The 21,677-nt window shown below is 40.5% G+C and overlaps 1 protein-coding gene across 1 annotated transcript in view; it reads left to right on the top strand.

Moving 5' to 3' along the window:
• The window catches only part of PEX14 (peroxisomal biogenesis factor 14), a gene marked incomplete at its 5' end in the record, with an annotated part of 41,290 nt that overhangs the window by 18,626 nt on the left and 987 nt on the right, over positions 1 to 21,677 (top strand). Inside the window, 5 exons of the mRNA XM_009575912.1 lie at positions 5,037 to 5,159; positions 12,040 to 12,125; positions 14,666 to 14,768; positions 16,039 to 16,136; positions 19,387 to 19,478. Coding sequence (XP_009574207.1) covers positions 5,037 to 5,159; positions 12,040 to 12,125; positions 14,666 to 14,768; positions 16,039 to 16,136; positions 19,387 to 19,478 — 502 coding nt within the window. The remainder of the gene's footprint in view (positions 1 to 5,036; positions 5,160 to 12,039; positions 12,126 to 14,665; positions 14,769 to 16,038; positions 16,137 to 19,386; positions 19,479 to 21,677) is intronic.

Here is a 21,677-nt window from a genome sequence, read left to right as displayed (position 1 = left end):
ATGTGTTCTACTAAGCACAGGATAGGATATAGGACAAACATTTGATACAAGAATCACCCAGCACTGCATGTAACTGACTGAACAGGTGGAATCATTAGTCTGGATCAGATCCCAGAAGGTTTTTATGATGATTCTTTTAAAATGTGACCATGTTCTTTCTGAGCAGAGTTGACTCAGTGGCTTCCAGGAACGGGAGTGTAATGTCATTTCAGGGTGCCTACCAGTAGATCTTCCTTTTAGTCATACGATACCGTGCACTAACTTCGGGTAGTCAGATAGTTTGTTGTAGCTAAACAAGTTGTCCAGTTCTATTTTGTTTTCTTCTTAATAGAAAGTGTGTGCATGTGGGAGGAAAACAACAACAGATTCCACCCCCGGCCCTGCACCCCTCCCCTGCCTTCTGTCCCTGCAAAAGGGTAGGTGTGATGATTGCTCCAGGGTGGTCTGTCAGAGTGGTAATAAAGCCGGCTTTGGAAACCCACAAAAGGAACTTACTTCTTTCCACCCCCTCTTCCCTATTGTGGCAGAATTCTTAATTTCTTCCTAACCAGAAATTTTCTCCCTAAAACTGATGTTGTCTTCAGGTTGTGAAAATCTTGCATGAATTACTGGGTTGAGCAATGCAAGGAGGAATATAATGAAGAAAAAGATAGGCTCAGTGGATGGGATGGGAAAAAGGGTTGTCACTGAAATGTCAGAGCCTGTGTCAGAGGAGGAGAAGAAAAAACTTAGTGGTTCATCTAGTTAAGCTCATGCAAGGGTTTTGCATTGCAATTATTGCTACTGTGTTTCATCCAGAAAATAGAGAAGAATGGATTTATGGTAAAACAACAGATTGGGACTCGCATCTCCCGAGTTTTATTTTCTGTCAGAGGTTCAGTTCTGACCTTGAAGCACTTCTCTCATCTGTATGTCTCACTTCTTCCTCATCTGTAAAATATGGATAACAGTATTCCTCTAAGTACTCCTGTGCTTCAGAGTGGTCATAAGAGGAACAGAATTTTGATGTACATGAGATCCTTATATTAAATAGTAGTAGATATTATAAAAGGGCCTAAACAGACAGTCAAGTCTTAAAAGTTCTTGGGCAAAGGAGCTTTTTATACAATACCCGAGGTGCAAGAGATGTTTGTGACAACCCATTTTATTCTCTGACTTGCTCTGATTCTGTGTTTGACTACAATTTACAGAGGCTGAGCGATCCCTGAAAATTGAGTGGCAGCAGTGACAATCACAAAAGAGGGTCAGCAAGAACGTTTGAGTGCAAAACGGGTGCTGGATTATTCAAATCAACACCCTGAAGCCTGAAAAGGAAATTTTAAGGCTTTGTGAAAATTATGACTAATTCTTTACAATGGCTGTGGTGCTGTAGAGGAATGAAATGGGTGGTTGGGGGAAGGGAATAGGTTTGCATTCTGTAGGGCTATGAAGACAGTTTCCTTGCATCCTTCTCCTCAGCTCAGTCCTTGCTCAGTACCCTCTGCGGTTAGATTATTCCTTGCAGATAGCAATCAACTGGAAGGAAGTGTGTGTCTAATTTGCATGAGATTATTTAAAACAAAAAAAAAGGTCTGCATTAGTCAGGGTGATGGTAAACAACGCAAAGAGATGCCTTTTATAATATAGCAGTGGCTCAGCTCTCAAAGCCAAATATAATTCACTTACAATTGGCAGTTTCCTTTATTGTTCCTTTTAACCTTTTGCATTCTGCATGGTCTTGATCTTGCTGAAACTCCAGAACAACTAAAATGTTTGTTTACCAAAGTGTTGAGAAAGTGGATTTAGAACAATTCTTCTGTTAAACAGGTGATTTTCTTGATATACCTATTTGAGAGTTATATTAGACACAAAGCTCCAGTTTTCATGGCACTGCTTTTGTGTCCAAGGGAAGTGGTATTATTTTTGGGTTACCAACTTCCAGCTAGATATTAGAACAATGAATGGACCACGGATACTTTTTTATATAATGCAGTGATAGAAGGACTGTGATAAAATAAAGCAAGGTGAGATATTGGAAGAGATGACACTTTGATCTGATTTAGAAATTCCCACTTTTCTATGTAATTAATATATCGAGGTTGAATAATTTGGGGCATGGAAAACTCATACTGTGTGCATACATGTGTGTAGGTGGTAAATCTGAAAAAAATTCAGTCCAAAGGGAATTTTGATGAGCTAGTTATAGTTGCCTGAGGACAGTCTTAGAATATCTTGTACATTTTTGTTAGTGTGTGTGAGAAATGACAACCATGAAGACAGGTATATTTCTGAATCCACAGATGACTAGTTGCAGTGCAGACTTACTCCATACTTATGCTTAAGGAGTCAGCTCCGGGAGATTATTCCCTTGACGCTTGGAGGCCAAGATGACAGGGCCTTAAAAACATCTTGTTCAGATGAATAAAAAGGAGGCGTTCCAAGGTGATGGCACTCCCAGTCTTCTCCTCTGATAATTAAGAAGGGATGTAGTTGTGATGTTCTTTTGTATAATGCCACTAGTACCATGAACAAGACTACTTCACAAGGCAGCAGAATAGTCCAGTCCAGGGAAGTAATAAGAATTTTAATTTGCGCTACTTTGCACAGGATTCAAACCAGGATCTCAGACATGACGTTTCCCATCATTCTATCATTCACATCAGCATTTTCTTCACAGTACAGCAGGGTTTTAATGGAAATAGTGATACTTGAATGTGTCACTAGTTGGCAAGACCAGAATAATGCTAGAAGTGCATCTTACCTGCAAAAGATTTTAGTTTTTTTTCTCCAACAGGATGAGAATCGAAGGGGCAGTATGGTTAGGAAACAATAAGCATTGTTTCCTGCTCTTTTTGTACAATGAAGTAAGGATCCTCCATAACTTCTGTACGTTTCTAAGCGTTAAATATTATCAGATTTGCTATCTTTGCATGGAAATAGAACAAAATGCCCTATTCTAGTGAGAGCCACATTTGCAGCCAGCAGCTAATATTGTCTCCATGTTTATGAAATTCCATAGTTGCTAGTGATCTGCCGTGTTGGCATCTGTTTATGCTTTCTCCTACATTGGATAATTAGAAGCTGGTTAAAACAGTTTCTTTCTGATTAGGACTTCGCTTTTTAACATGGATTAGACACCATAAATATTGCTTTTGTGACTAGAACAGTAGGCTGAACTGTGTTCATATGCCTTTTATTACTCTCAGCAAGTCTTGTTCCATATAGTTATGTGTGGTTTTGGTTCCTTAGTATTTGAGGCATGCATCAAATACAAGTAAAGGGGTGATTTTGTCAGATTGCAGGACCAGAGATCAGGAACTTCAGATTTCTAATACTGTATCTGACACTGACAATATTCTGTTATGTTAGAGAAATCACCTAACTTCTCTGTCCATCTGTATCTGCGCTGTAGAGTAGATATAATAGTAACTCACAGGAACTCACAGTATCTCACATACTCACAGGAATAGGGAAAAGATCTGATAATAGTTATAAATCCTTCTGAATACCAGAAGCACTGTGTCAGTGCTTTATGATCTTAAATAACAGTTCTGAGACAGACTTGTGTATTTATTTCTGGCAATATTGTTTGTGCTACAGATTATTCTGTCTAGACCCCCAGCGTGCAGTGAAGTTTAAGATCCCGAAAAAATTTCTTGAAACTTAGGTAATGTGTCCAGAAGCGTGGCCATTTTCTATATTGTATCTCCCTGTAATGTTAAAGAGCTAAGTGTTTTAAAGGATTAAGTTCAGGAATTTCATCTACTGGCAATACTTTATGGATCTCGAGTGGAGGTAATGGAGAGAAAGTATTCCCCCATTTTTCTACCGCAGCTGTCATATTCATACCATTTTCCTCACTGTGCTCAGTCCCTACAACAACTGTGTGAGAATCAAGTGGTCTGTCCCTTCTCTTCTAAATCTCATTCCTTAAATCTGTATTCTCACTTCCAACCTTTCTGAATGTTTTTGTGTACACGCTGCATGTATAGTAAAAGGTCTTGAATCACTTCACATGTCCCTCATAGCAGGGACACTGGCTTTCTATCCGCTTCTGTGCAGGAGAATAACATAACAAATAATACACAGCTGTCCAGGCCCCACATCATGGTTGCCATCTGAGTACTAAATTCTTTTTCTAGAGGATATTTTCTACTGTTGGAAAAAATAATCCAGCTGTGCTTCCTTCTTCACAGATGCTGGTCATCGTGACTCCTTTAGCTGCTTTTCTTTTCCCCCTTGTTGGCCAAATCCTTTCCATATGTTGTGGCCAATTACAGATGGTCATCCTGGCATTTCCTGATGGCAGGAGTGACTGCACCAACATGTACCATGTGTGCAGTGTTACAAGAGCTCTGCGTGAAATAAAAACCAGGCTGCCCTAGGGCAATCTAATCATGCAGCAATAGGCCGGGGCAACGCTGAGCTGAAAGTTTGGGCTTGGCCTTGTTTTGATCTGTTTTGTTATAGTTTTATTTCCTCCTTACATTCTGTGTCCCATTCATACTAATCACAGTCAGTCCTGATTTTTTTCTTTTTATTTCTGCATTTGTCATAAAATAAAGCAAATTATTCCCGTCTTGGGAAACGATCTAGACTAATTAGTCGTCTAACCCAATAATTAGTTTTTTGTTTCCCTGTCTGTTTTCATGCATTATTGTTAGTTTTTTCCCCTCTTTTTTTTTTTTACACCATTACAGATTAAAATGAGCCACATTTGCAGTTGATGGTATCTTTTTTTTGGGGGAAGAATGGAGAATTGCAATAGAAAGCTACTTCAAAAGCAGCAATAAACTCAAGGATAAATTAAGGAAATTGAATGAGCCACATTTGGAAGCAGCGTTGAGGCTAATATTCTGTCGCTTAAGGTTAAATTGCAACAGAGAAAGAGAGAGGGAGACATTCCAGTGAATCTAAAATTGGGGAGGCATTACTGCTCAAGTCAGTGCCAAAATTCTTTGCAGCTTGAAAGGGTTCTGCCTGGCTTGAGAATTTAATTATGCGTGCATCAAGTGGGTAAAGGTGCTAAACTGATTTCATTTCCTCTGCTCCCCCAGGCCTGACAGATGAAGAAATTGACCTGGCTTTCCAGCAGTCGGGCACAAGCACGGATGAGCCACAGTCCCCAGGTCCTTCGACACAGCTGGTGCCAACTCAGCCCTCTCACCCTGTGGTGTATAGTAAGTAACGCTTCGAAAAACATCTGGTCCTGTTGCTTTCTGCAGTGATTTCTGCAGCAATTTCACAGATTTCTGCACCGGATCCTAGATTTCTATTCCACTAATACCATACTTTTTGTCAGAATCGGACACCAAATGTTACTTTGAATGCACTTCATAGTTGTTGATGCCTGTCACAAGATCGTATTACACAAGGAAAATGAGATACAAATGATCATCGTCTACAAACAATCATCATACATACTAGCCTATGACACCTCTTGACCTGAAGGTGTATAGTCAATACAAATTAGATTCTGACCCACTATAAGGACTTGAAAAAAGCAATTAGTCAACGGAGGACTCAATCTTCCCTTCTAAAACTTAAGGTCGTGCTTCCCTTCATCAGTAGGGTTTTCTAATATTTAGATCATTAATACATAATAGAGCTGATAGATTCTTGGATAGAAGGTGCTGTAAAAGTGCAACACTATTACATCTTTAGTTATTGCAACAGTGGACTCTGTTCAATAAACTGTTGGACATCATCCCAAAGTTTTGTATTTTGGTTAGAGGACTTATTTTCTTAACTAGTCAGGCAACCAATCAGTTCATAGAATCACAGAATATCTCGAGTTGGAAGGGACCCATAAGGATCATCGAGTCCAACTCCCTGCTCCTCACAGGACAACCTAAAATGAAACCATATGACTAAGAGCGTCATCCAGATGCTCCTTGAACTCTGACAGTTAATGCCTTGAACAGTTACTTGAAAGAGGTGTATTTTCAGCATGAACAGCAAGCTAGAATATAAGCTCTTCAGGACTTAGTCTGTGACTTCCTGTGCATGAGGTTAAGGTCTGGCACAATGGACCCCCAGTATGAATGAGTTTTAAGAGTGCTATCAGATTACAAATAATAATAAAGAGTTAGTAAGGATCCTTAATTTTAACAAGCTTTCTCTCTTCAATCTTAAATAATCTGAGAGGTGACAGCAGAAATTCTCTGTAGACTATGTGGATATGATTGTATGATTTTGTGTACAAAATACTCTCAAAGAATTTTTAAAGTCCCAACATAATCTGTGTAGACTCAAAATTTACATATATATTTGCATTTTAAAACAAACCTCGCAAAAAAGTATCTAAGCTCCAAACAATAAAAACCAAAGTACACACCATTAAAAATCCATCAAAAGAAGCTGTTCAGCTCACATGTGTGTCTAGCAGTTTGAAAAGCACTTCACTTACCTGCCAAGTATTAAGAATAGGATTTTGATACTGCTCCTAAACAGTTCTAGTCAGAAACTGACTGATGTAACTGTCCACTTAGGGCTGTGTTTATTAGTTTATGGCATAGTTTTGCTACTGCTAGAGACAATACTAGACTTGCTTTCTGAGTTTTTAAATACTCTGGTTTGGCACAGTTTGGGAAGAAAAACATTTGTGATGGAGTTGGGCTCAGAACTGCAATATTTCTGACTGTTGTATTGGGTGTGCTGGTGAACTCCAGGGTTGAATTCTGCTTCCTGGGCTAATACCTGTCTGCCTTAGTTCACAGAAAATGCTAGAAAAGCAAAATCTGCTCTCTTGCTGAAGAAACAGTGCCAGATCCCTCTTAGCGCTAGCCGTTGCTCATTCAGCTAACTCTTATCACAACCCAATATTGGAAGAGTTAATTTCCCCTTATTTTATAGTGTTCCACTAATATGAGTAGGGCAGGAAAAAAGTATGCAATTCAAACTGGAAAACGTTGTCATCGTTATTAACCCTTGCAGCTTTATCACCGTTTGGTTTTTTTTCCTTTTACTATTTTGGCTTTCCTCAAAGCACCAGTTGCCAATTTCTTCTTACTAGGTCAGAATCTTTACTAATATTTAAACATCAAGATGTTCCCAGTAACACCTCCGAAGAGAATTCTGAAAGTATAATTCTGTAATGCTCAGAAACCGAAGGTGAATAAAAATACCACGAAAGTAAAGCTTTTTTAGGGGTTGTAACTGTAAACTGGTGCTCTAGCTATATGATCTGATTGATGCTTTTTAAATAATTTGAACCAAAAGCTTTTGCCTGTGAGCCAGTCATTTTTAGCAACCCCCAAAATCAGGGAAATGGTGACAATAGGTTTATTAGGTATTGTTCCTCCCCTCTCTAGCCATTCTTTGTAGACCTTCTATTTAACCTTTCAATGGAAGTATAAAAAGAATAAATAACTAAATATACATGGTATTCGTTTGACCAAAATACGTGTTTTGATTAGGTGTCATCTGTGCCCCATTCTAGTCCTTGACTGGTGTAGTACTAGTGGTGTTAATGATGGATCTATCTTTGTATCTTCCTGCTAAGTGCTTTCCATGGTATCAGAACTGCAAAAAGAATATGTGAATTTCTCTAGAGCTGAGAGTCTTTGCAGTGACTCAGTGTTCTTTCAAGGTGCCTTGTTTGCTGTAGGTTATTTCACCAGTTGGATGCTAATCCTGTAATGAATATTTCTGAATTGGTCCAAATCTGCTCCAGGACAGTTGTTTCTGTGATAGTTTACTAAGTCAATTTATCTTTTCACAGATTTGTCAGGGGTTGTCATGTACAGAGAAAGATAGATACTACTTTTTCTGTCTATCTGTTATGCTTATCTTCTTACAGAGTATTCATGACACTAGTGTTGGAATGCTTCAAGGTTTGGAGTTCAAAAGGACTAATGAGATAGGTAGACTGCTGAATCTGTAAGTTGACTCATTGATGGGAACAACTTATATTGGAAGAGCTTATATTGAAGAAGATTATGAGCTATATTTGCCTTCCCCAAAGAAGACATCTGACTTTCTTGTGAAGTAGCATCTGATCTGCTGGAGTTTAGGTCTTGAAGACTGTGAACCACTTTGTGTTTGATATTTTTTGTTCTTTTTAAGTTTTTTTTGAGTAGTTTTGCCACCTCTACACAAAATCACAAAACTAGAGAGAAAGAATTACCCCCCTCAGAGCAAAAAGGAGACACAGTTGAGGAGGGTACTGTGCTGAAAAGCAGTGGCTAGTGTCTTAAGAAACCTAATTTCTCTCTGTCCCCCCTCCCCACAAGGTGTTGCTGCTTCATGTTTAAAAATTACGTTAAAACTGTGGGTTACGAGTACAGAAATTCAGGATGGTTTCAGAACCATCTCAAGAGTTCATTCAGCACCAACAGCTGAGTTGGTGATCTTGCCAGCAACTCCAGCGTAAGATGCCACTCTTGTGAGTCAGAGCAGTAAATCCTATGCACACCTTTTGATTTTACTTGCTTGATCTCCTGCTGCTGTCAAGTCAGTCTGTTCTAATTTTTTAAAGTTGCAGGAAATAATTCATACCACTTAAATATTTCCTTTTGTACAAATTGAACTGCTAGTGTAGGTATTACTTAATATTCTAATGTTTTGTTGGAAATAGCTGTTACCTATGTAAGTACTTTCTTATTTTTTAAGAGTTAACGAGAAAGAAGTGTATTTGTAAACCTTCAGAGTAGCATAGTTCTTGTATGCCGAACTCCTCCTGGGTTTGGTTTAAGAAATACAATAATAACTTTTGGGAGGAAGAGGCAAGAATTAAGTTAAGTTTCTAGACACTCAATACCATCTCTACTATTTCTCCTCCTGTTCTGGAGGAGTAATTCCTTCCCTCCAGTTTGTACTTTTGCCAAGAGGTGTCAAAACAGCTTAAAAAAAAAAAAGCTTAAAAAAAGCTTGAATTTGATTAATATAGAGAAACAAGACTTTGCCTGACTGATAATAAAACTGATAAATGACATTTGAATTACTTGTAGCAGTAATTTATTACATAAAATATCTTTTATTTGACATGCGATTAGTTGCTGGAAGCATCACTCAATCTGACTAGTTTAAACATGCTCTAAAATGAACCCCCAGTAAAAAACCAGGGCTGTCTGCTGTTGGCATTATGAAATATACTAATCCAGCAGTGAGGACAAAAATCTGACTTTAAATATTTAAATGATTAATTGGGTTTATTTTTTTTTTTTTACCTTTCTAACCCCTATAATTACAAGCAAACTCAGGGGAGTTTCTGAGCTAGGTGTGCAAAGCTGCATGCTTATCATCCAGGTATTGTCTGTGTTCTTCCCCGTGGTATTTATGGTCTCCATTTATGGGGTTTTGTGCAGATTTTATACCTGCTTGAAGTCATCTCCAGTGACTGTTTTTCTTGCCATTTGGATCTTCTTCTTCCCCCCGATGTCTTCATTATGTGGGAGGCTGTAGAATACAGACTGTTTTCTCTTACAATTAAAAATGGTAACTAGAATCCAAGCTTGTTTTTTTTCCTCAACTCCTTTCCGTGGGTTTGCTGTTTGCTCTTGGAAAATCACCTCTTCCAGCCTCAGTTTCTACAGTTTCAAATGTGGATACTAGTGAGGCTGACCTTACTTGGATGCACAAGACCTAATTAATTGATGTCAGGAAAGGTAATTCTGAGATGAATGGGGATCTTAAAAATAGTAAGGGTTTACTCTGGAAGTGCAATTTACAGTTGCTGCTGTGAAAATAAAATATACTTATAGAAAACACAGACTTACAGCTGGAGAAAATGTGTTTCCCTTCCATTTGCCTTTTGAGGGTCTCTTATGTAGAATGGTTTGTTACTTCCCCAGTACGTAAACTGTAGAGTAACTGGGCTGTTAGTGCTTTTTCACTTTCTCTGAATTTTATTCCAGTTCTACAAATGGGGAAATTGAGGATATGCAGAGAAGTCGGTGTGAGCACTGAGGTTACAACTGAGAAACTTCTAACCCTCTCTCCACCCCACGTTTTAGATTAGAGTATCGCAGAGAAGAAGGAAGATTGAATGTGGATTTTAGGCAGAGCTGTGACATTCTTCATAACATTGTAAAGTTGATGTGGTCAATGCAGAGCCTTTACTGTGTCCCTCACTCACTCACTTTTCCTCTCCACCCCCCTCACTTTTTTTTGCCACAAGACAGAATTATTTCACACATCTCTAAAACGAGTAAAATGGCATTTCAGCTTCTTGTCTTTATAGACTCTCTGAACTTTAGGAAAGATCATTCTGGTCCCTTTTCATTAATAATGAAAACCAGGGGGCAATAAAATGTTCTTAGCTCAAGCATTACAGGAATGGAGGGAGAGATGAGTGAGGTGAAAGGGCAGAGTGGACCAGGTCCTACAGGTGTCTCTCTTTTCTACTCAGAGGTCACCACAGCTGGGAAGTGGTTAGGGACAGCCAGTCAAGGAATGCCATGGACAGGGCACAGTTGGACCCACAGACCCTCTGAGATTAATTAACCCTTTACAATAGGCAGTTCAGCCTGGAACGAGTTGCGTTGTCATAGAAGGATATTTTTAGTCAGAAGTTCAGGGCAGAGAATTGGACAACCAAGAGACTTCAGATACCAGAAACAACAGTGGGAGCAGAGTAAGGAGGGGAAAAGGGGATAGATGACTGGGGTTTGCAGCAAGATTAGCCAGAGATCATTTTAAATCCTGACATGTACACAGCCAGTTACTGCAGCTTAGCTGACGTGTGTTAACTCATTAAGTTAAAAAGTTATGATAATTTGATCATGTGCCTAAGCTCCAAAACTGCAACTGCAGCAACCCAAAATACTGCTGGTGATACTATTCACCAGTTCTGACAGAGCTGCTTTAGTTTGTTCAGATTTCTAGCCAGTGGATAATTTGAAGAGCTGTCTCCTAAGTGCCAGAATTTGAGAGTTAGTGCCTGTCTGTAGAGCCCGAGGGCTGGGATTAGGAGTAACTCTTGCAATGAAATGCCTGTAGAAGATCTCAGCAACAGGAAAAATGGCAATAGGTAAGCAAAGCAGAAAGGAGAGAAGCTTCCAGCCATTTCAGCCAGTTAAGCCACCCTTTGAAAGCCTAAATTGAAACTTTGGAGAACAGAATGCATTTCCGAGACATTGTAGGTCACATGTAGATTTGGAGACTGTACACCGGCCTCCACCTCATCAGTTCTGCCCACATCCTGCCACTGAACTTTAGGAAAGATCACTTTGCATCCTTTTTATTATTAAAGAAAACCGGGGGCAGTACAAGATTCGTTAAGGGAACTGCGAGGGAGGTGAAAGGATAAAGCTGGTGGAAAACTACAGGTGTCTTCTGATTCTGCTTGAAGGAGCAGAGCATACCATATCTTTGCTTTGCTCTGTGGAATCTCTGAGCTTCTGTGCAGAATTGTGTGTTAAATATCTCAATCTTTTATCTACTTCTTTACCTCTCTCTGTAGATATTTAATTGCATATTTTCTCTCTGCTGGTTATGTGTGCTTTGGTCCCTATTCATAATTCAGGCTTGAAAGACACTGGATCCTTCCTTATTGAAATGGTCCGTAATTGCTGACACAGTGTTCACAGATCCATTTATTGCCCTGATTTCTCTTCTTTCTCAAAACACTTCCGTCTTTCTTTTTTGCTACACTCTTCTGGGTCTCTGGCTCTGTCCCCATTTTCAAGAATTATGGTAGTGAAGAACAATTGGTGTTCAAGCAATGAGTTAACCTTAGCTAGCACTAACACCGTAGTTAGTTATCTGGGGAAAGTGCAGTAGGGTGCAGAGTGCCTTATGCAAGGAAAGAGTAGGGCAAAACAGCTTGATGGAACTTTTTAAATTGCTGCTGTGATTTGTCTCCCTTTGACACCTTGTGCAAGGCCAGGGTCAATGCTAGAGGTCTGGACAGATGTTTCAATGTCCTAGGGCCAGAAGCCTGCACACTGTACCTGAGGGACTACCAGCATCTTAATGCCCCCTGCTCAGTAGATCTATGCCTCCTAAGGAACAGCAGAACTGGCATTATTCGTTGCTCGTTTCTCTGGTAAAATGGGTGTATGAAAATGTTGTCACCTGCAGTTCTGACTATGATTATTTCTTGATTTTGGCCTTTAGGTCCACCTGGCTCCAGATGGCGAGATTATGGGGCTTTGGCTATCATAATGGCAGGAATTGCGTTTGGATTCCACCAGCTCTACAAGGTAATATCTCCCTCACTACTCTTACACTGTACTCGGAGAGAACGATGTTACACTGCTTGTGTCCAAATGATCATGTTGGTTCCAAGTTGGTGAAGCATCTCTGTTCTTATTGGCATTGACATTGGTACATTGGAGAAATGTAGACTCTTAACATGAAAACGCAGAGTCAAAAAGTGGCAAGAAACAGAACTAGTTCTTAGCAGTGGATCTCAAACTGCTAGAAACAAGGTCATTTTCGTCGTGTATATATATTTTGGAATTTTTTAAGTTGGGGAAACTGAGCACAGTTCAGTAAAGGGATTTTCCCAGCATTGGCCAGCAGACATTGCTGTCATAGCCCCAGTCTATGATTTGCCACTGGTGAACCTGCACCATGGGTAGGAAAGAATCTTCTTTGACCAATCAGAATGTTGAAAAGAAGATGATAATTTCCAGCTCTACCATACGTCTTGTAGTTCTACTCCAATGTGCTTGGAACAAGGTAAAGCAAGTGTGTGTCTGCTGTAGAGACAGCAGCCCCTTCTTATTTCTTGTGCAATGTTTCTCCAGTTGAACATATTCTTTCACTCTAGATTTGCTTTCCAGCAATGTGGTAAGTGATGTTAGATAATGTCTTTGGTAAACAGCCATATTCTGTGGCCACATAGAAAGACATAAGTGGTTTAGGTCAACACAGCAGAGTGTAAAGAGCTTTGGTCCAGTAGAAGTTGTGTTTTATTTTTGAAAAAGGGACAGAGATGAAGACTTAATGAGAGGTTCATGGTTTTCATGTTTGTTTGTTCTTTAATTAACTATTACTGCCTTGTTTAGTAAATAGTAAAATCTATTTTACAAATAAAAGTGTTGGCCTTCTAGTTTAAAACTACTTCTCTTATCCTGTCCTATCATTAATTTTCTGGGTCTCAGGCTAAGAGAGAGAGGCCAGATTAAGAAACGTATTCCATCTATGCAAGTAAAGTTACATGATTTAAGAGAATGGCTTTTTATTGAGATACGTTGTCCCTGTGTTTTTATATTAAAGTAGTGATGCCAACCTTACTGATCTTTTCATTCTTGCAAAGAGTGGTGGGGCTGATAAGTGTCCAGAGAGATGTTAAGACAACAGCTGCTGGGCCTTGCAGACCTGAACACATTGCTGTTACTAAATGGCACATACCTAACACATATTGACGATTTACGTAATTTTTTTTGCATAATGTCACTGATGCTGTTAATATATCTTACTGCTGTATTCTTTGTTTACAGATCTTGCTCTGCTGTCCATCCAAACCTCATAAGGCATATTGTGTGCCTAGCAGAGACCCATATTCTTTTATAGGAGTAAGAAATCTTTGGAGATTGATAAATTCTCTCTGCCCTTCATGGGATTTTGAGGGAGTTTGCAAATAGTGATTTTTTATAGGAAAGATAGGATGCTAGGATAAAACGTAGTTGTCCATGTGTGTTCTGTGAAGATTAAGAGAGAACTGTTTATGAAAGTCATCAAAAGCTATTTGCTCTTGAGAATGTCTGAGTATAAAACATGTACGTGTACACGTGCTTTGTGAGGGTAAGAGCTGTGTACAGCGACACTGAAATCTTAAACCAGTGCTATTAAGTGTAAAGAAGGCTGTCCCACACATGTCAGTTTGGATAATCAGCTCTGTCTCAGAAACCATCCTGTATGTATGCCCCAATAGTGGGTGTACATGCATCAAAAGCCAGGATGAAAAAGAATTGATAGGCACTATCAGGGCTGTTTCCACATCCTAGACCATCCTTCTCTCACATTTTTTTCACCTGCCATGTTGTGCTTGGACGTGCCCATGTTAAAGTGCATATTCAGTTCATAGGAGCAGTGCTGCAGAAGGATCCATGGTAGTTAGAGGAGAGTTGTGATCTATTAAATCCAGTCCATCCTCTGCAAGGGGATGAGGTAGATTTTACGGCTATGTACAGTGTCACTGAACTGCCTCTTATCCTGTACTAGCTTGTTTCTCACTTCCTTTAGCCCTGGTTCCTTAGTTCTCTTCCCTGTGCTCTAGATCTCTGCTTTTCCCTCTCTGACTCACAACCCTTCCCCTGCCATGGTTCAAAAGATTTTATAATACCTCTCATTCCCTGCCTTGTGCTTCTTCTGGCCTTTCCTGGGCCTTTCTCCTTCCCACTTCTGCATTTCTGGCCTTGTGGATGTAGCTCAAATGTTGCGACACATCAGCGAGTTCACATTCGAGAGCATAAGATCTGAAATTGTACTCTGTATGTGATGGATGTTTATCTGGACTGAGAGCTGTCCCAGGAAACCTTAAATGGAGTTAGAAACTGTTTTTTAGCACCCCCAAAAATGTGACCACAGAACTCATATCTTCTCTACTGCAACTTCATTTAACGCCTACTGTAGAGGGAATTTCTTTTCTCAGCCGGGTGTGTGGATAAATGATCACCGGCTCTGTAATAAAGGCTGAGGTTTGGGTGGTGGGCTTTGAGGATGTTTCAGATAGATTTGAAAGACCGCTTTGCATATCCCTATTTCCTAAAAAAAGTTTCTGTACTCCATGCAGAAATACCTGCTTCCTCTCATCATGGGAGGCAAAGAAGACAGGAAACAACTTCAGAGGATTGAGTCAAACATTTCTGAGATGAGTGGCAGTGTGACACAGACAGGTAAAGATTAATGACTCCATCAATTCACCCCTCAAAGCCTTTCTCCCTGTATCCTCCATTCTGCCAAGACCCCCACCCTTTTCTTTCCCTCCATCTCCACTTTATGTGGTGACTTCATTTATCTGCTCTGAGAATCTGTTCACATTTGCAAATGAAGCCGCCGTCATTTCGGTTTAATTTGAAATTGCTTGTTTACTGTCGGCGCGGCCTCAATTAATTATGTTTTTACGGAAAGGCTCCCAACCTCAGAATATTAATAAGGGGAATAAAATGACAGCCTTTCGGAGGGCTGTAAAGTTCATTTTTAATTTCTGCTTCTCTGATGTTTTCAGGGGCTTTTTTTTGGTGTTTTTCCCCCACCTTCCATCTGAAAATCCGAGGAAGGGTCAGGAGAGTCTGTAATTACTGTGCCTCCCTGACCTTAGCCACCTTCTCTGTTATTGACTCTATAGGGTGTCTGTTCATTACCCGATGCCCTAATGATGGTCTGGATTAGCTGTTACCTGTCACACCAATAGAGTTTTTAATTTTATTTTATTTTATCAGCTTGTTTACTGCCTGGAAGTTTTGGATAAAGTACCAAAGTAGAAAAAGTTCTCCTACAGCTGGAGTTGGAGTCCAGCAGAAGTTCTTCAGTGTTTGCTGGGGTGTAGGAGGGGGATACAGGGTGTTCTCTTGAGATAAAAGGGGAAAAGCGCAAAGTATATTCAGTTGGTGGGATGGAAAAAAGTATGATTTTCAGTAGTAAGTTTGTTAAAGATGTTGGGGTTGAAGGAGCTGATGGGTTGAGAATGGGAGGATGCTAATTACACTTTTTAGTGGAGGGTGAGAAGAAAAGCATCTTTTATTTCTCATGATACCCTAAGGCCAATTCTGAGACTAGCCTCTTCCCAGATTGGAGCTAGCCCCAGTGTTTGTCTGCGTGAGGCCCAAGATAGATAAATGATACAAGCATTGTATAAGTTCAGGGAGATGTACAAATCATAAACCAATATAATTAGAAGGGAGAGGTTTTGGACGGATATACTGTGGGCTATAGACATCTATACAATGGAAAGATAAACTAGAAATACTGGAGGTTAGATGCAGTGCAGGTAGATTACCCATAGTGCAGATAAATCATATGGATTAAAGTGAGCAGGCGGGCATAGATAAATTAAATATAGTAGGAATAGAGGCATCTTTGTAGCTAGACAGCAGGAAGGACATGTGTGAGTGTGTATATGTGCATGTATCTCAGTTTAACACTCGCCTGCTTTTTCCCTCACAGTGACTCAGTTACAGACAACTTTAGCAGCTGTCCAGGAACTGCTAATCCAGCAACAACAGAAAATCCAGGAGCTGACCCAAGAACTGGCTGCTTCTAAGGTATCCACTTCCAACTCTTCACCTTTAGAACATCACCATCTTCTTTGGAACATGCATGGCTTCTTTTGTGGGCACATGGAAAGCACCTTACTAGGTTCACAATCCAGCCTTCAGTTCTGTCATATCCCCAGCCAGTTTCTCTGCATCTGACTTCTCCATAGGCGGTCTGTTTAAAGCGCTGGATATGAATTGGGTACTCGATGAAATATGTCTACCTTCTGAGAGGGCTTTGCTATATAGCTTCGTATGCAGCCTGTGTGTCTGAGGCCTCAGACCTGTTCTCAGCTCTGTATCTTCTGCATTGCATTTGAGATGAAATAATTGTGCTGTTAGTCCACCGACCAAAAGAGGTAAAGGCCAGTTGTGCAGAGGTTTTATTTGTGTGTAATATGTAATTTTACATGTTTATATTTCTCCTGTAGCTTTGTGCATTGTCAAAACAATGACTTAATCCTGTTCGGCCAAGCACACACTTGAAGTACTCTATTTAAGTCACTTGTTCAGATCCAGGCCAGGTAATGGCTGAACATTCTTACTATTTGGTTTTTTATTTCAATGATTTTGGTCATCTCAGTGTAACAGGTGGCCCCATCACAACCCACATTAATGATGCACAGTGGCCCATTCCCCTTGACTCCTGACTTGACCCTGGCAATAAAACCATCAGTTCTGACTAGTTTGTGTTGTTACATGTGTAACTACAAGTAACCACTTTTAACTAGAATTGATTTTCTTTCTGGCAATGAGAATTAGTGCTTTTCATCTCCAAAGTACTTTGCAGCCATTGGTCTAAGCATTCTATGAGCCAGTAAGTGTTGGTTACATGTGAGTGGGATGGATTTGAACCAGTCACATAGAGATGAAGTCTTCCTTTCACTCACAAACTTGTGATTATTCAGGGCCCAGTCATCTTGCAGTATTCTCTGTACAGGGAGAGATTTTTCTTTTTACTGTGAAATCCCTTAGACAATGCTTACAATCTTTTACCTATAGCATGAACAGTTGTCTTCTCCCCTTACCTATACTTTAATCTCCTGCAAACCCTTTGATGGTGTGTAACTGGTGGGCCACAGCTGACTATGTGGTGTGCACACTGTACAGTAGGAATCCCTCAGTGGCACAGCTGTAAACCCAACCATGAAAGCCAGTTTATGGTCACAACACTCTACTTCAATTTTCCTTGGGAACTGTGGCCTGTCAGTGGCCTGGAGCCAGTCCGGAAATTGGAAAACTGTTTTCAGGTCTTAAGTGTTAAGATTAAGACCACATGTTGAGCTTTAAGAAGGAAAAAGGGCATAAGAGTCTTGGTGGTTTAGAGAGTCTTGAAGAAGTTTTTCCTCCCCCCTCTCTACCCCCTGCACTGAAATGGTAGCACACATTGTTATGATATCTAAACCTCATGTGTACAAAGAAAAACTTGGGCAACCCCACAAACCAAAGAATAAAAGCTGTGTTTTCTCAGCTGTAATGTAAGTTTTTATATCTGCTTTTCAAACTCCTACTGGCATGCTGTAAAAAATTAAAAAGAGGGACTTTAAGTAATTAAAAAACGTACATAAAAATTCAAGGCTTGAATTTTCTACAACTGTTTTTTAAAGAGACTGGCTAAAAAGCCCCAGATGTCAGATTTTATTTCTAAATCCTAGGCATCTGGCACCATATGTGTTTTGGAAATTTGAGTCCTTTGCAGGCCAGTGAGTGGAAATCACTCCCTTGTTAATGTGCTGCTGTAGCTTTCAAGGTCTTGGAAAGCCAGAACAGTGGCTCCTGGATTCTTGCTGTCTGAGGGCTGGGAGTGTGAATCCCAAGGGAACGCATCTGTGTATATCACAGCTACTACAGACTGAGCCTCTCCCAGCTCGCTGGGTTCACAGCCCAGAAGTCACTGTGAGGAGTGCTGGCTGCGAAGGTGTTCAGGGTTACTCAGCACTAGCTGAAGTCTGTTTAAAGAATAAGTGGGAACAACCAGTTCTGGCTATGTCTAGTAGAAACTGCTGAGGAGGAGTTTTGTGTTATTCCAGTCCTGGCTTCCTTTGTCAGGGCATGTATTAGGACTATCTCTGGAGTGATGCTCACAAATGGATTAATTCCTAATGGCTTTTAGTAGAAATTACTATGGGAAGTGCTAGACATGAGTGTTCTTTGGTCACATATTCAGCCTATTGCTACAGGAGTTGCTAGAGTGATAGGACGGGGTAACCATAGGCCATGATCTGTCTTTCAGAATGTTCCTCCCATTTCTGAAGTTCCCAAAAGAGTTAAAAGAAAGATTGCCGAAAGTATTATCTGCAGCATGGTCTCCTCCATTGTCACTTTACCCTAATTTCTGCCTGATATCCCATAGCAATTCTGATGCAGTGCTGACAGCAGCTGTACCAGGCTTCCATCAGTTACTTATCATCTTTCCCCACCAAAGTGCATTTGTTACCTTGAAATATCCAAGAGACAGTGCCTAGTCCAGCTGCTTCCTGGAGATACAATCTGGTAACTCAAGCATAGCTCTAACTCTTCAGATCCAGTAGGGAAAATTTTTGCAACTTTCAAGTATCAATTTATCAGCCCACCTCTAAACACCACAGAGTACAGATAATCGATTCTTTATGTCATGATTTAGGAGAAACGAACAAATGGTTTTAAAATAGTTGTTAATATATCATATTTGAATCTGTTGCCTTAGCTAAGTGCAGTCACAGGAAAGAGTAAAGGACCTGATCCAGTGCAACTCCCACTGCCTCGCAGGATCCTAGTTCTAGTTCTCCTTCTCTAGAAATCATTCATTAGGTCAGTGTCAAATGATTTAGTTTACCTCTTTGTGTATTGTTCTCTGTCTAATATGTTGGTGGAAAACATCCTATGTAGACCTAGCTTTGTGTGAATTCTCACAAGTGCTGGCCTCCTCCTAATCGAAAAAGAAAGGTCCCCTTGAGATGCTTCAGCAATGGTTGTGCATGGTATGTTGGAGACAAGGTTAATTAGTCCCCCAACGGAAAGCACATATTTGAATAGTCTTAGCATCTTGAGACAATTATTATTTCTGATCATCGTGGGGACCCATTCAGGTCCTTCTTTATTGTGGAAGTTGTTTTGCTCAGATCTGAGAGATTTTAAATGATAGAGCTTATGTATGTTATCCCAAGGGCTCAAGATTCCCAGATGGGAGGAGAGGGAGGATAACATAGAAAAAAGTGACATTTGTGAACTATCTCCCAGTTCATACTTTGATCTTTATGTCTTCTTTTTCATGTTCTAGGCCACAACTTCCACCAACTGGATTCTGGAGTCGCAGAATATTAATGAATTGAAATCTGAGATCTACTCGTTAAAAGGACTTCTCCTGAACCGGTATGGATGGAATGTGTGAGCAGATTATTGTGTGGGGAAAGGGTTGCTTTCTGGGATTCTCTCAATCATGGAGAGGAAAGGCATTTCCAACAGGAACTAACTCTATATCCTGTTATTGCTATTTTAATAATACCACTTTGCACTCCACTATCACTTTCTATTTAAAGGTCTCAAAATGCTTTTCAAACTTGCCTTAAATCACAGAGCGCTTTGGGTAATTAATAAGATTTTTCCTTTTTGTATAAGATAGAGGAATTCTCTGCCATTCAGCACAGTCAAGATGCCTCTCACTTAGTTTGAGGTATTGACTGCATCTGCACCTGCATTCTGTTACAGAGAAAGTCACTTCTGGCTACAGTTCAGCTGACCTGTTCATGGTTGGGGCATAACCAGGATGAAAAGAATCGCACTTCAGCAGAGCCCGTTTCTGTCGATTAGCTAGCTCAGGTATAGACATCTTATAATGTAGTAGATGACTGAAATGAGGTGATATAAATCCCAGCCGGTGGGACAGTCATAAGAACAGGGATCAGATATCAGTTCTTGAGGAAATTCTTTTTTTCCAGGTATATTACTTAAGAGTTTATCTAGCTTTTCAGCTATTGATCCTTTCACTCTGATATGACTCCCTTGCCTCCTCCTACATGTAACTAAGTCTTCTCAAGTTATCTGTTTCCTAAGAGATGGACTTCAAAGATCAGTCTAAGATTGGACTAGACATGTTCTGGATCTCAGCAAGTGGGCTTTTCAGAAGTCTGAAAAGTGTATTGGCTTTAATATCCTTTTAAATTCTCGCTACACCTCCCATTCCTCCCAGGGGTCACAGTAGAAGGCTTTGGAGGATTGAGGACACATACTAAGGTACTGTCTGTTAAGTTGGGTCATACTAGCATCACTGCTGGGGAGAGAGCATTAGTTAATGGCACCTCTTCAGCAATGGGAAAGTTGCAGCTGGGGGATAGGTGCTTTTTGGAAAAAAGAAAACTTTTTTGGGGGTTGTTTTTTGACAAAAAGGCAAATGTTTCTGCAGTGAGGAGGCAGCAGCAACACCGGAGCCAAGAAAGTCTCCAGATTGAATTTGTTGATTGCATTTATGATACTGGTTGAATAATGCAGACATTAGCTTATTGCACTCACAGGAGATGGAGGTTAGATCAGCAGAGTTCTTCGATGGCTGGTGGTAGCAGCAGGAAGAGGGAGGTGAGAGCAACTACTGTTCCTAGTTCAGTCTAAGAAAATGTAATCTGCTGTGTTTGAGCGCTAACTGTAGGAGAGCAGCCAGCTTTCGTCTGCTCTGGTCTTGTCCGTGGCGCTAGCCAGCTCACCTGAGGGGCATGAGAACTCCCTGCTGCACAGCATCCTTTTCAGAGCTTGATCTGATACCTCTTCATACTCCCACTTTTCACATACACAAGCAAGGATGCATGGGGAGTACTAGATCAGACATGCTTTTTTGCTTTGTTCTTCATGATGGATGACTTTCAGTGCTCCCCACTGCACTTACATTTGTCCTCTTTGGTACTTGGATTCTCCTGTTAGGGCTGGGCATTAGCCTGCCACTATCAAATCCTTAAAGCCCACCTGTAAGGGACTCGAGGACAGAGCAGCCAGCTTTCTCAGTTGGTGCAAGCTAGTATGACTCCGTTCAAGTCAGAGAAGCTGAACCAGTTTGCGGCAGCCAGGACCTGGCCCAAACGTGTAAAGTGCATGCTGGGACTAGGAGATAGGCTCCGGATTGTAATGAGCCAGCATGCAATAGCAGTGTATCACAGTGGAGGCGAGAGCCAGGTGGTGAAATTCCTTGGCTCAGGCACAAGGACCTGGTGTGTCTGACTCCTTGCTCCAGTGGGAATTTTCTTTACCAATTAATTAGTGATTGTTTCATAAAGGGACACTCATGTCTTTCCACAGGCAGCATTCCTGAGTGCTAGCTTACTCTGTGAAATTGGCCAAACCAGATCATTTTAGTACTTCAGATTGCCTAGCTGTGATATTTTTCTTGTGTGCAGGCTCGATTACTGGGTGCTTGTAAAGCACTTTGAGATTCTGGCTGAAGAAGTGAAGTGGCCTTGGTTTTGTTCATTTATGATAAAGGAGACTTGCAGTTTCAGTCCTGCTTTACATGACTTCCCCAGTGCAAATACCATTCTCTCTAATGATAACCCCGCAGTGTTTTTAATAAAAGCCCCTTTCTCTCCT

This window comes from Fulmarus glacialis, unplaced genomic scaffold, assembly GCF_000690835.1.
Source record: "Fulmarus glacialis isolate BGI_N327 unplaced genomic scaffold, ASM69083v1 scaffold41364, whole genome shotgun sequence".
Classification (NCBI taxonomy): domain Eukaryota; kingdom Metazoa; phylum Chordata; class Aves; order Procellariiformes; family Procellariidae; genus Fulmarus; species Fulmarus glacialis.
The sequence above is the reverse complement of the archived record's forward strand: the minus strand, read 5'-3'. Positions and strand labels throughout refer to the sequence as shown.